This window comes from Parasteatoda tepidariorum, chromosome 9 (assembly GCF_043381705.1).
Source record: "Parasteatoda tepidariorum isolate YZ-2023 chromosome 9, CAS_Ptep_4.0, whole genome shotgun sequence".
NCBI classification, from domain to species: domain Eukaryota; kingdom Metazoa; phylum Arthropoda; class Arachnida; order Araneae; family Theridiidae; genus Parasteatoda; species Parasteatoda tepidariorum.
Genome location: NC_092212.1, coordinates 13,136,718 through 13,150,541, shown reverse-complemented (window position 1 = coordinate 13,150,541; position 13,824 = coordinate 13,136,718). Strand labels below are relative to the sequence as shown.

The window sequence follows — 13,824 nt, the reverse complement described above, 5'->3', positions numbered from 1 at the left end:
GAAATGTTTAGAAAATGATTCTATTACTCATCTTTTAAATTCAAAAAGTTAGTAACGGACCAAAACGCTTTAAGTTTAGATATCAAGGGTTAACCCTTTAACGGGCTCTTTATTTCTAGTAAAGGCAAATTAAAGTATTTTTGGAATTGAAATTGTTTTAAGAACAGTAATGGATATATATAAAAAACTCATTTAGTTTATAAAAATGCCATTTTTTTGGTGGTAAATACATTTAACATGATCTATTAGGAGCTTACTGACTTTTATTTTTCTTTATTTATAAAATAAATTCCTTAAATGCTACAAACTTCAAAAGGAATTACGTATTTTATAACTTTTATACGTTTTTTAAAAGTGACAAATGGTTACCAATTTCATTCAAGAAAGCTGAAGTGATTGAAAAATGGAAACCTAAATTAAAAGTGGTAAAACGTGGTAGTAAGTAAACTTACCACGGCCTTCAAAAGGGTTAAGGGGTGATAAAAATTGTACCTCATTATCCGTTTTATTAGTTTGTCGATGTTTAAAGGTTTTTTATAATCCATTTTAAAATAGATATTTTGCAACATTAAATCATAAAAGAATTAATTTCCAATTTTTAAAAGATCAATTATTTTCATCTAAATGGTGATTTTAATCCAATCATAAGTAATTACTAGAACTAAACGATCAAGCGAATTAAAGAAAAATGTATCATTATAAAAGGGGTAAAAACTAATAATAAATTAGGTGAAAATGAGGCAAGTAAATTCTTAATGTAAGAAGTAATTAATGATCTGAGAATTAATTTACGAAATAGCAGTATAACCTTAGAATCCTCAATGAGATATTCAATTTCAACCTCTTGACGGTATGTGTTGATTTAGTGATTCGCTGTGCAAATGTAACACCTTTAGGCTTAAGACGTGATCTATTTAACCTTACTCAACCTCTGTAACCGCTTTTTAATCTCATTTGTCAAAATATCGATTAATTTATTTTTGCCAAAATATAAATTAATTTATTTTTGACTGATTGTTTTTTGTCCTCATTATAGATTCATTTTTCCTCTTTATTTGATTATCTTAATACTTTTAAAAATTGATTTGTCCCATCCTTAGCGTTTTACATAGTCGACTTATTTCTATCATTCAAAAATAAAAAAAAATCTTAAATTTTTTATTTGAAATATGGATTTATTTTCGAGACACTGATTCGTACTGTATTTAGAAATATTTAAAAAGTGGGGTCAATATTTTGAAATAAAAAATTAAGTAATTCTTTTCTTAGCTTTTACTTTAAAGATGAAAATATTTTATATGTGATTTAGGTTTTCCTTTTCTTGGCTTTTAATTTAAAGTTAAAAGTACTTTGTCAGTGATTTAGGAACTAGATATACTTGTTTCGAAATATTAGAATGGTAGTGAATACTAAAGTTAAACACGTCAGACAGAAACTTAAATCGTGCTATCTTTTGCAACATATATCATAGAAATATTGAAAAAAAAACGCTATTGCTTCGAAGTAATATGAATGACTGAAAACCCTTTTTTATGAATCTGAAAAGATAAAATACTGATATTAAGAGAAATTTCATTTTTTCGCTTTTATTTTCTTTAGGGAAGATTTGATCTATCTGTAACTGCTACAGGGTGCTGATAACTACTACAATTTTTGCAAATTTTTTTAAAGAGTTTGTAAACAATAAAAGTACAAAAGCTTTTATCATAATGGTTAATTTTTCCTAGCATTTTCAAAACTTTATTACCCCGTGGTAAAATTATTTAGGTAATATTTAATATTATTTAATTATAGCTAAATTATTATTTAAAACTACAAAAAGATAACAAGAATTAACTTTTTTTCATTAATACTAAATAATTTCTTTGGTGAAAAGAATTAAAGATTTTTTTGGTAGAAATAAAATATTAAATAAGAATTCAAAAAGACAAGCATGAAAAATGATGTTGCAATTGTAATTAAGCAAAATAATTAGGTTTGAATTTTCTGTCCTTAAGAATCGGAACTAAGTATGTGCTAATAGAACATTTTTAGAATTTTCACTGGAATAATTGTTAATTTTGCTTTTTAAATCTTTTTACTGTCTCGAAAAAAAAAGTTTTGTGGGGGAGGGGGAAATTGTAGGGCTCTGCCAATAGTAGCGAGCAGGGGATACAGTCTCTTAGCATGTTATAAAATTAGAGATGTATTTTGAGTTTAAAGCATTAAATATTTTGCTTTGTTTGAAGTTGAGAAAAGAGGTCAGATAAAAACAATTAAAATTTAAATTTAACTTACATTATGGTTGCGAGAAGCCATATACAAAACCTCTTACTATATTTTAAAATTCAAGGTGTACTTTGAGTTTAAAGTTCTAAAAATGTGGCTTTCTTTTAAAACTTCAACTCCGATAAGCTTAATTAAAATTTAACTTTGACTAGCGTTAATTTTACTTTTACCTCTGGTTCCAATAAATGTAAAATCAAAAGCACGCGTACAACGGAAGATAGTTCTTAACTTTCTTTCTCGGGAGTCTAAATCGTAAATCAGTTCTAAGAAGGTTTGATGTGTTTTCTTAAGTTTCCCAAGTTGCAACTTCAACCTGCACGATTTATGTGCTAGAACACGTGTAAAGCATTAAAGTAATGAGACTATAACGTTGTTTTTGAAAAATCTGGCAGAATCTAAAAATAAATATACTTCTATTATTGAAATACAAACAGTGAAGTTTCCAGATCTTTTATGATCTCTCACTCTCTCTCTCTCTCTCTTAAAAACTGACGTTACATTTGTGAAATCTCAAACAGCAAAAGCACCTTTGTGAAAACAAAAACATATTTTTTTTTAGGAGGTCCGTTTCCTTATTGGATTGTTTTTACGCCAAACTACTCTATTGCAGTTGGCATCAGTAAAATAATCATATATCAAGTTCGTAAGCATGATGAGATCTTCTTCGAGATTCTTTCTCGTTGTAAATAATAAGGTTGGACCAAAAGTCGAAAGTATTCCAAACTAGAATGATAAACCTGCTCAAAAATATATTAAAAAAATTAAATCTAGTACGACAATTAATATAAAAATGAAACATATTTTTTGTACCCATAGATTTTAATACTATGGAAATACTATAGTATCTTTATCTAGATCTGGAATAAATTGTTTGCGATTTCTTTAAAATAACGGTGGAATTTATCATGAGGAATTAACCACTTTCATTAGTTCTATTATAAAGTTTAATTTCTTTTCGCTATGAGATATCGTACGTACACCCCCTTGGCTGAGAATGAATTAAGAGTCAAATATCCACTTAATCTGCATATTATTTTATATTACATCTTTTTAATATGAATTGTTCTCACAAATTTTCTAAACAAATATTTTGGCGTTAACATGAGACATTAAAACATCTGTAGGTTTTATCAGACCTGCCAACTTTTAATCCCTTCCATTATCATTTTTCCTAGTGGCATACCTGCCAACCAGAGTTGGCCGTTGATTACAGTAATCGATTACAACTGTAATTGATTACAGATAATTACAGCTATGTAATCAATTANTAAAATAGATTATAGAACAATAGATGGCGTAAAAGATACTCAGAAAGGTGAAGGGGGCAAGTCGCCAATGCGTAAGTGAGGAGGAAATAGCTATAAAATAACCTTCTGGGGATATTTAATTCCTACGAGATATAATTCTTATTTAGGGATGGGGAAATTTGTCGCAATTTTATGCCTAAAATATATTTTGATTCCTTCACAGAGATGCCAACTGCTCCGGACACGACAAAATAATTAAAAAAACGGTAAATAACTACAAAGTAAATTGTGCAAATATTTTACTATTTCTGCTCGCTTTTTAAAAGGTACAGCATGACGTAAGAACCACAAAGTGGTGAATTATACAACCCTACGAATTATTTAGAAGTAGTGGTGGATAAAAATTGAATTTATTAAACCAAGAATTACAATTGATAAACTACGACTTTAAAAGATATATCTGCTGTCCGGAGCAAGTTGGCATCTCTGTATATATATATATATATATTTAAGTTTTTAGCACTTGTGGCGGTCACGTAGGCATCATTTCTTTCATGGCCATGGGTGAAAGCCCTTATATAGCAAGACGGAAAAGAAAAAAACCTGGTACGAAAAACATTTCATTCCAGCATTTTTTTCGAAAAAAATGAAATATCTGTAACTATCAAGATTTCTTTTATAATTCTGGCATATATATAAAACTGCTTCTTTTCCAAGATAAAGTAGATATTGTTGAAAAATTTAAAAAAAGAATAAGTAAACTCCTCCCCAAAACTAGCTATAACTGAAATGGTTTTACTACCAGCCTTTCCCCTTTTCCGTCTCGCTTTCACCCCTATTCAGGGCAGTCAACAGTTTATACTTTTTGCAAAAAGTTATTCTAGTGGTATCTAAGTTTATGTTTTAATATATTATTTTTTATTCAATTAAACTTATTACCCTCACCACTACTAATAAATGATTTAAAAGTTCATATGCATCGCCACTTTTTCTACAAGTTTCATCTTACAATTTATAATAATTTATCTTATGACGACCAGATTCAATGAGTCGGGTGAAAATTTTGGTAAAATTACCAAAAATTCTAAAAGTTTTCATTTTTAAATGTGCTCTATTCTATAAAATGTTCTTCAAAAGCGCAGTATTGGCAGGCCTGTTCTTTCAACAGTAAACTTTAAACAAACGTGATGAACTTCTTGTACCACTTCTAATTTTTTTTTAAAAAAAGCAGTTAAATTTTAGTCGTTCCTTCAATTTCGTCATAAAATCACAACTGCTGAAATTTGTCAATCTGAAATATAAAAACTCGAGGCATTTCCTCATGATGACACATTTTTACTCATCTACAACTAAAATTTTTAAGCAAGCCTACTTTAGAGCAAGCTGCTTTAATTATTTCCATTTAATTTTAATTACTAGAAGAGTATATACAGCAAAGTGCTAGAAGAGTATATACAGCAACTTCAACTCCTGCTGATCATAATGACTCAACACAAACTGAACTTTAATTCACTATGAATGGGATAGGGGTCGCTTCGCCTCCCAGGTGTCCTGATAAATTGTATCACTAGGACTTTCGATCTCATTTTCCAAATTGGATATCAACTATCAATACACTTCTGCAGATTCTTTCCTTATTATTCTTTGACTTAAATTCTAGTCTCAGATTATATATTAAATTATATGAAATTGAGTTACCAATAATAGGATGGGTGCGTGTATGCCAAAAGCTGACAAGGCACTTCCAGATATCAATATCTGCACAGTTCTGGACTTCAGAACAGAAAAATCGAAGAAGGGTGGCTTTTCCTTCTGGATGTTCTTATCTTTTGCCTTCGAACGTTTTTGCAGACCCTTCAAGTGCAGGATGGCTCTTCTCTGAGGATGGTAGAGAGATGCAGGCCTGTAGAAGATGCCCAGTATGAAGGTCAAAGAGGTCATACCCGTTATCGCCTGAAGACCGAGCCTCCAACCTAATGAACTGATAAAAATAATGATAAGGTCATTTATTTTTCACAAATTAAAATGATATTAAAGTTGTATAATATATATAATTATGTGTAATAGTATGCAAAAATGTGAAAACACTTCCATTCTAAATTAAATAAATAATTGCAAGAAAATGAAGCGGTAAGATATTACCTGATTCAAAAGATTCATTCATTTCAAAATTATACAAATAATAAATAACAGTCGACATGTTTCAAGCTCTTCAAAGTTTGGCATGACTTCGACATGTTTCAAGCTGTTCAAAGTTTGGCATGACTTCGACATGTTTGGCGCCCATTCTCAAACTTTCCAGGCGTGAATGAAACGAAGCAAAAGTGATTTGAAATAAAAAACGTAAAGTTGCCTACGAAAAATATAAAAAATAAAAATGAGAAACAAAACTAGACTTGATTAGAAACAAAACAAAACTATACCCCCCTCTAAGCCACCAAGCGTTTTCCTATTATGTTTTTCACCTTTTTTCTTTCTTGTTTTTCTCGTTTTGTTTCTCATCTTTATTTTTACTGTTTGTGTGGACAACTTTGCACTTTTTATTTCAAATCACTTTTTTTAAAATTCTCATTCACGTCTGGAAATTGCTGAAAATGAGCGCCAAACATGTCGAAGCTATGCCAAACTTAGAAGCGCTTCAAACATGTCGACTGTTATTTACTATTTGTATATTTTAGAAGCGAATGAAGTTTTTTAATCGGGTAATACTTTTCTATACTAATTCTGTGCTAATAATCTTTTTTTTTGCAACAAATGTTTTGAAGATTCGCATTAGCAAACATTTGGCGCTATTTGAAAAATCATACTAGCTGCTTTTAGAAATGATGTCATTCTTAGCCATGCTAAATTCAGATTGATCAAAATGAGGAAAGCAAGGCTCATTGATAGCGTTGTTTCCAACAATTTTGAAATCATTGAATGTTCTATCCCCTCAGCCACCATGCCTCCTTTCTTGGCTATAGTTGGTCTAAACTATCAGACAAGATTTTATTTCATTTAAAAAATTTTACCAAAATTGTTTGTTTTATTTTTAAATTTAATAAAAGACCAAATAGGAGAGATGATCATTAATGGCCGCTGGTCATTAACCCTTTCGCACCGACTGTCACAAGTCTTTAATGATAATTTTTCACCTATACTTGCATAAGAAATCTTTTAACTTCAGGATTGGTATAAATTTGATAAGCCTTTTTTCTGGTTTGGGACATCAGATGACTTTTTTCAGTCCTCGTATAAATGGGATGCTAAGGAACCTACAGTTGTACTCACCTCACAGCCTGCGTGACAAGCAGAGGTACTGTTGCCATCCCAATTCCAGTACCAGATATCACAAATATTTCCATAAGCTCTCTCTTTTTCTTGAAGTACTGGCCAACCATGATGGAGGAGGTACTTCTGGTGAGACTAAAACCGGTACCGAGGATGATGGCGTAGCTGAAATATAGTTGATGGAACTGTGAGGCAAAGGAAGTGAAGAGGCATCCAAGGGCAGCGACTAATCCCCCAAGAATGGACAGAAGTCGAGTACTTTTGCGTCTACTGAGTGCTACTATGATAGGAGCGAAGAGGAATGTCACGGACATCGAAGCTGTACCAAGTATCACTGAAACACACAGAAAAAGAACAGCGTGAGCATTGCACTTGCTTTAAAATAATTTTTACATACCAACCCACTCTTCTACATTTAGCAGAAGATTTCGTTCTAATATATAATGTTATCGCGAATTTTCTATATTAGCGTTAAATGGTCTGTAGGTATTTCAAGTTTATTTCTCACCTGGTATAGTTTTGATCACTTGCCCATGGACTTGCAAGTGATCATGTAAAGGTTAACAACAAGATATTACTTGAAGACAAATAAGTCTTTACTTATTTTTTTCTATAATGTTTTGAATTATGTATTTATTAAATAAGATTTATTTGCTGTATTTTGTTTACTTTTCATTTCGCACCAAGACACAACACATTGCATCCCAAACTAGAGCATAGATGTTGCACCTTGGGGTACTTTGCAATGCTGTAAGCAATAATTTATTACTCCCTTTAAAATAACATATTTTTAATTTCAAACTTTTTCCAGATTTTTTTAAAAGGTAAGCGATGAGGTATTACTTTCATTTCTACTGTAATCGTACCCAAGTAAAAATAAAAATATTTATTTTCAAAGTGTCCCAAATAACAACGCCTTCCCCTATCAGCATATCCTACCACTTTATACACTTGAAAAATAGCTCCCGGAAAAAGCGGGAGAAGTTGAGAAAACCCAACTACTTTTCTGAGCTTGTTAAGTCATGAAATGATGAGTTATTGCAATTAATTGCTATAAGTTAGTTATTGCTGTTAATCATTGTTAAAAAGCGACAAGTTTTTATGCATATTCTTATGACAATAATGAGTTATAAATAATGAATTATAGCTGCAAAACTTTTAAGACTTTATTGGCTAAACAACAGCAAATAAAAAGTTATAGGACCTGACTCCAATGTCTATCAGTTTAATTCTGAGATATTCTCAGAACTGATGCGTAGATCATTATCATATCAAATATACTATTCACAAAATCCATTAGTCTTTTCACCATAATTTTTAAAAAAAAGTCTAAGAAACTCCAGCATGATTTTGAAAGCGTACATCACCTCCTAAGCTTGATAAATTACTTCGTCGGATGACAAGTACAGACTCAAAACTTGGTTAAAATTATTTTGCACTTCTTTTGACAGGATACGAAATTAATAGCAGAAGATCATGAATGATTGATGCTTCCAGGGATTTCAACACCTGAGTTCAAATAACCCAAGAACAATTTTTCCGGTGGTAACTTAAGTCAAATATTATTTGTTTTCGTAACATGTGTAAACGGTGAAGATTTGAAAATTATTGCTATAAATCATTGTTAAAAAGTGACAAGTTTGGATACATTTTCTTATGACTGCAACTTACTTGGATGCGATAGGTTTCCTTTATATTGCTTCATTGTTAATCTTTTTGTTTTGATCTTCTAGAAATAATCTACATATTTAAGAAATTATTGTTCAATTGAGTCGATCTTCTTGATCTATGGATAAGCTATTAATCTATTGGAATTCGATTTAATTAAATACCGAACTTAGAACCAAATTAACACATTCACTGATAACTGGGTGAGGTGATTATACTATATCTATTCTTGAAGAATGGTTATCGATAAAGATAAAATCTGAGTTAAATTTTCTTACTTTAGCAACCATTTCCTTTTTTAAACTTTACAAAGATTTATTATCCTATAGAATAGTTGATCAAGGCTAAAAGTTATTATAGATTAAGACGGGAAAGAGTAAAAAATTTTTATTACAGTTTTTTTCGGGAAAAATAAAAATATCCATGACCACCAATAGTTTTTTAACAGTTATAACACATGAAAAAAACGTTAATATGGTGCCCAAGAAAAAGGAAAAAAAAGTATGCTTGGACAATTATAGTTCAAAATGAATTAAAAATATGAAACAGTCAAGCTAATTTAATTCTCCTAATACGTTTCTAGCAAAATAAAATAGTTTTAAGTTAACTAAAATTAGAATAAACATTGAATAGGAAACATCTTACAGTGACAATAGGAAATGCTGCGAAAATGACAAAATTAATGTCTTTTTTTAAGTAAAGAAAATACAGGCAACATTCAGAATTAAAGAAAGTTTAAATATGAATTATAAAAGATTCGCTGATATAAATAAGACTTAATTAAGAAAATGCTCAAAGCATTGGAAAAATGGATTTTTACTTTATAAATTAATAAAAAGCAATTCTTTACCATTATAAGATAATGCTCTATTCTTGATAATTAAATACAAAACACGATCTCTATGATTAAATTATCCTCGTTAATAATAAATTTAAAAGTAATCTGATATTAGAATATTTTATTTAAACAAAACATTCTTTAAATAATCATCAAACTGACGATGTTCAGGAAAACTGTTTAATGAGTTTACAAGAAATTTAATAATGGAAATACATTTGTCGCCTTAATTGTAAAGCGCTGTCTGGCAACTGCCATTGCGAATTAACTAAATGAAGACTTCTAAAATTCCTTAAACGTAATTTCTCATCGTCTGCTCTCAAATTAATATCAAGAGAATTTAGTCGTCTGCCAAAAAGTAAAATGTCATTAATTTCGACAGTAGCTAGATTTTTATGCTCTGATCAATGTTGTCGTGTTTTTTTTCTTGGAGCTTTTCTATCGTTAGAAGACATTCTTAATAACTGTCAACAATGTCATCCCAAGTCAGTGGTTTGGTTCATTCGATTGTAGCTTTTTTGTTTATTTGTTTGGCAACATTCCTATCTTAGATCAGTGACAGCGTCATCATAGTTTCTTTTCTCCGTGATCTATTCAGTACAAAGTAAAAGTTATTGCTGTATTTTTGCTATGTCCATTCAGTTTGTTTATTTAAAAAGGGAAACGTAATCAAACATTATGAAAGAAAATGTCATCTTTGTTTTAGGAAAATTAAATCTTAGGTCGCTTTGAAAGAGAAGATGCATAAAAAAAAAACTAATGGCATATTGTCCTAAAAAATAGAGTAAGCATTTAAAATGGTGTATATATTGTATCTTACAACAGTTTAAACTGTAATAGTATAAATATAAACAAAAATTAAATCTGCATACAAATTAAATATACATATTAAATATATCTGAATGCAGAGTATTCAGAAATAACATGCCTTAATACACTACCCTACAATAATGAAAGACGCACTTTCTATTTTTGACATTTGACAAGATTATTAACAAGATTTTTAATCCCCAAACAAATGCCTGTCCTTTTCGTACATGTTTTATTTCCTTATATTATCACATTTTGGTGTATGAACAGTAAGTATAAGGTCTTATCATTTGTAATTAAATTTTGTTTTATGATACAAAATTTGTGGAAACCCTTTATCATTTAGAGGTTTCTATTGAAAAGTACAAAAACTACTTAGAAAATTGATAGAAACTTTTTACATTTTCAAGATAATCGAATTGGACTTTTTAAAAGTACAATCTAAGTTCAATTTTTATTTTAAAAACTAGAAACAACAGTTTATGATTAAACAATTGGCGTAAATCACTTTCACAGTTTTGAAATAAAATGATGGTACGTAATTCATTTGAATTTTTTTCTAATGAAATCATAAATCATATTAGTCGATTTCATTTTCAAATCTGGTTATTAAAATACATCACAAATTGAATGAAATTTGTTTATCTGTTTTTAAACACGTAAAAAAGTTGTATAACTCGATGCTCATAGTAAGCTTTATAACGAATCATGTTTTGATAAGACGAAAATTTAACAAATGATTTGATGATTTAAACAACACCTTTTAATATTACGAACATACAACTAGTAATAAATAAAAATTTTAGCAAAACCTGATTACAATAAATTAAAATTGAATAGCTTAAAAACTATGATTTTTGAGAAAGTAATCAAAAAACTAAATTTGCCAGCAAACTCTAACAGACGTTCGCTGCAGTGATTGATCTGAACTTTCGATTGTTTGTCACAATAATTCTAAAATGTGACTGTTTTATTTGATTTAACCAAAGACGGAACTCATTTTATAAATGAAGGAAGAACTTAATTGAACAGTCGGTTTTCATCAATCTTTTAAACCTAACTGAATTTTCACAACAGACATCTAAAGGGTAATTTAGACTTTATCAGACGTGTGTACTGATGAGCAATGAAAAAGTAAATTATTGCAGAAAAAATAAAAGATTTGGAGATTAAAGACCTTTTTATGTCTGGTAAAGAATTATTTGATGTTATATTTTGGAGACATTAGTTATTTAAGTGTGAAAGAGGTATAGGATAAATTCACTTCGAGGAAGGGTTATTTGGCATTGGATAATACAAAATAAAACATTTTCATGATTATGGTCAACGAATAGAATATCTTAAATCTAAGAAAAGGACAGTTTTTTTCTTTCAAGAGACATAATTTAGAACACAATTATAGACGCTCATATAGAAAAATAGACATTTAAAAGTGTTAAAAATAAAAACCATTAAACATTTTAACGATGCTTTAACATAGGCTATTATTTTGCAATGTATGTGTCAAAAATATAATCGAATTTCCAGTTGTAAATCGGTTATAATTAAAATAAAATTAAATAAATGTTTTTATCGTAACATACATTACTAAGAGAAACATTGTAATTTATATATTATAAATATGTGTTATCTTAGATAAAAGTGAAAAACAACGTGAATAATTCACAAATTAAGTAAAAAAAAATTTTTAACAGCAGGCACTGAATTTATCGTTTTTCACCTTGTAAAGTGCTAGAAGTGTTGCTTATTTTGTGTTGCCTTGTTACCAAATTTACGAAGCGAGCAACATTTCCCACCCTACAATGCCACAAATACCGGTTCATAATATTTGTCACATTCCCACATCGCACACAACAGGCGACAACACACAGAGAGAAGCATCCATGCCCTAAGCGGGATTCGAACTCGCTGCCATTGGCTTCGCAGTCAGGCACGCAAACCGCTCGGCCACTTGGCCAGCCTAAGTACAAAATGGACACATTGTATTTTCACTTTAGTCTACGGAGTGCAAAGTAAACCCTATCATTTTAGATACGTAATCTTTCCTCCCCCATTTCGCGAGGGATTATTGAATAAACTGGAGAGAAAAAAATTTGCTGCATTCTTACAAGTACTTGGTCTTACTTCATTAGGCTGTGGGAAATTCAAATCTAAAATTAAAATCGTTTCGATAGCTACAGGTTTTTTCAAAAAAGATATTTTTAGTTTAGTTTGTTTATTGTCTGTAAGTATAAGTTTACAAAGAACGTATATGCTTATAAAAAACCCACATATTTATTATACATGTATATACACTTGTCCCCCATTGTTTGTTATAAAAGCAAACAGTTTGCATTTTAACTAATTGAACCATAAACTAATACCTCTTATTATTTCAAATATGCAACTAGTAAAGAAAATAAAAGTATTGCAAAAATTAAATCCAAATAAATTTCTTAAAAAACTTAATTCAATTTGCGAACAAGCCACAAAACCGGAAAATTTGCAAGCAAGCACAAGCAGACGTTGATTTCACAGATTGATCTAAACCTTATGTTGCTCATCATGTATTTTTAAGATCATTCTGAAGCGTGACTGTTTTATAAGTATTAAAGTAATTTCATTTTGATCTAACCAAAGAACGAACCCTAACTCAATTCGTAAATGAAAAAAAAAAAAAAAAAGAACTTTATATAACGCCATTTTCATCGTTCCTTAAGCCTAATTGAATCTTCACAATAAACATCCACAGTAATTTATTCTTTAACAGACGTGTGTACTGACGAGCGATAAAAAAGTAACTTAATTAATGCATGGAGAATAAAAGATTTAGAGAATAAAACCTTTTTTATGTCTAGTAAAGAATTATTTGAAGCTAAACTTTGATGTCATTAGTTATTTAAGTGTGAAAGAGGTGCAAGACGCATTCACTTCGTGGAATGGTTATTTGGCGTCGAATGCTACATAGTGGAACAATGTTTTCATTTTGGTCAACGAATAGAATATTTTAAAGTTAAGTGAGGAATGGCGACAGTTTTCTTCTTTTAAAAGGCATTAAGAGTAATAATTTGAAACGCTTTTTACAACATTGACAGAGATAAATAGCCATTTAAAAGGGAAGAAAATAAAATCTCATTTAACTTTTTAATTCTTGGCTATTTATTTTAAAATAACTTTCGTGCCAAATATCGAATGGAAGTTTTAGTTATAAATGATTGGCTACAATCAAATAAAAACTTTAAGAATGGTTCTTTCAATAAAGTACAGTGTTAACAAAGCATAGTCAAATATAATGAGGGTAAGTGTTTTATTTAACTTTTTAAGAAGGAATAATGGTTGTTAGAAAAACAAATTATTTATATTTTTCTTAAATGAAAGGCTAGTTGCAAGAACAAAGTAAATTTCGAATCACAAATTGTCCGTTAGAGACAAATAAAAGTTTAAAAAAACTATGTTGTTTTTCACACACTACTTAACTTTAAAGATATGCTAAAGTTAAATATTTGCTTAGTTCTTTGACAAATTGAAACAGCTATATAATGTTCAAATTGTCTTATTAATAATTTTTAGCTTTCAATTATATATTTTTAGATTTGAAAATTTGAACTTTGTTCACGCATCAATCCTCTGAATCAGATTGTTGCTCAATTTTGTGTTTAATAAAATAACGTTTTTTTTTTTAAGTATTTATCTGTAAAATGATTTTCAAAATAAAAAGTGCCAATTTATTCATATATATATATA

General features: G+C 29.5%; 1 protein-coding gene across 1 annotated transcript in view; it reads right to left on the bottom strand.

The window, feature by feature from the left end:
* Positions 1-13,824, bottom strand: part of LOC107444752 (monocarboxylate transporter 10) — a 211,794-nt gene that overhangs the window by 34,653 nt on the left and 163,317 nt on the right. Inside the window, exons 2-3 of the mRNA XM_071184754.1 lie at positions 6,786-7,119; positions 5,214-5,496 (exon numbers count right to left, since the gene is read on the bottom strand). Of these exons, the coding sequence (XP_071040855.1) occupies positions 5,214-5,496; positions 6,786-7,119 (617 nt within the window). The remainder of the gene's footprint in view (positions 1-5,213; positions 5,497-6,785; positions 7,120-13,824) is intronic.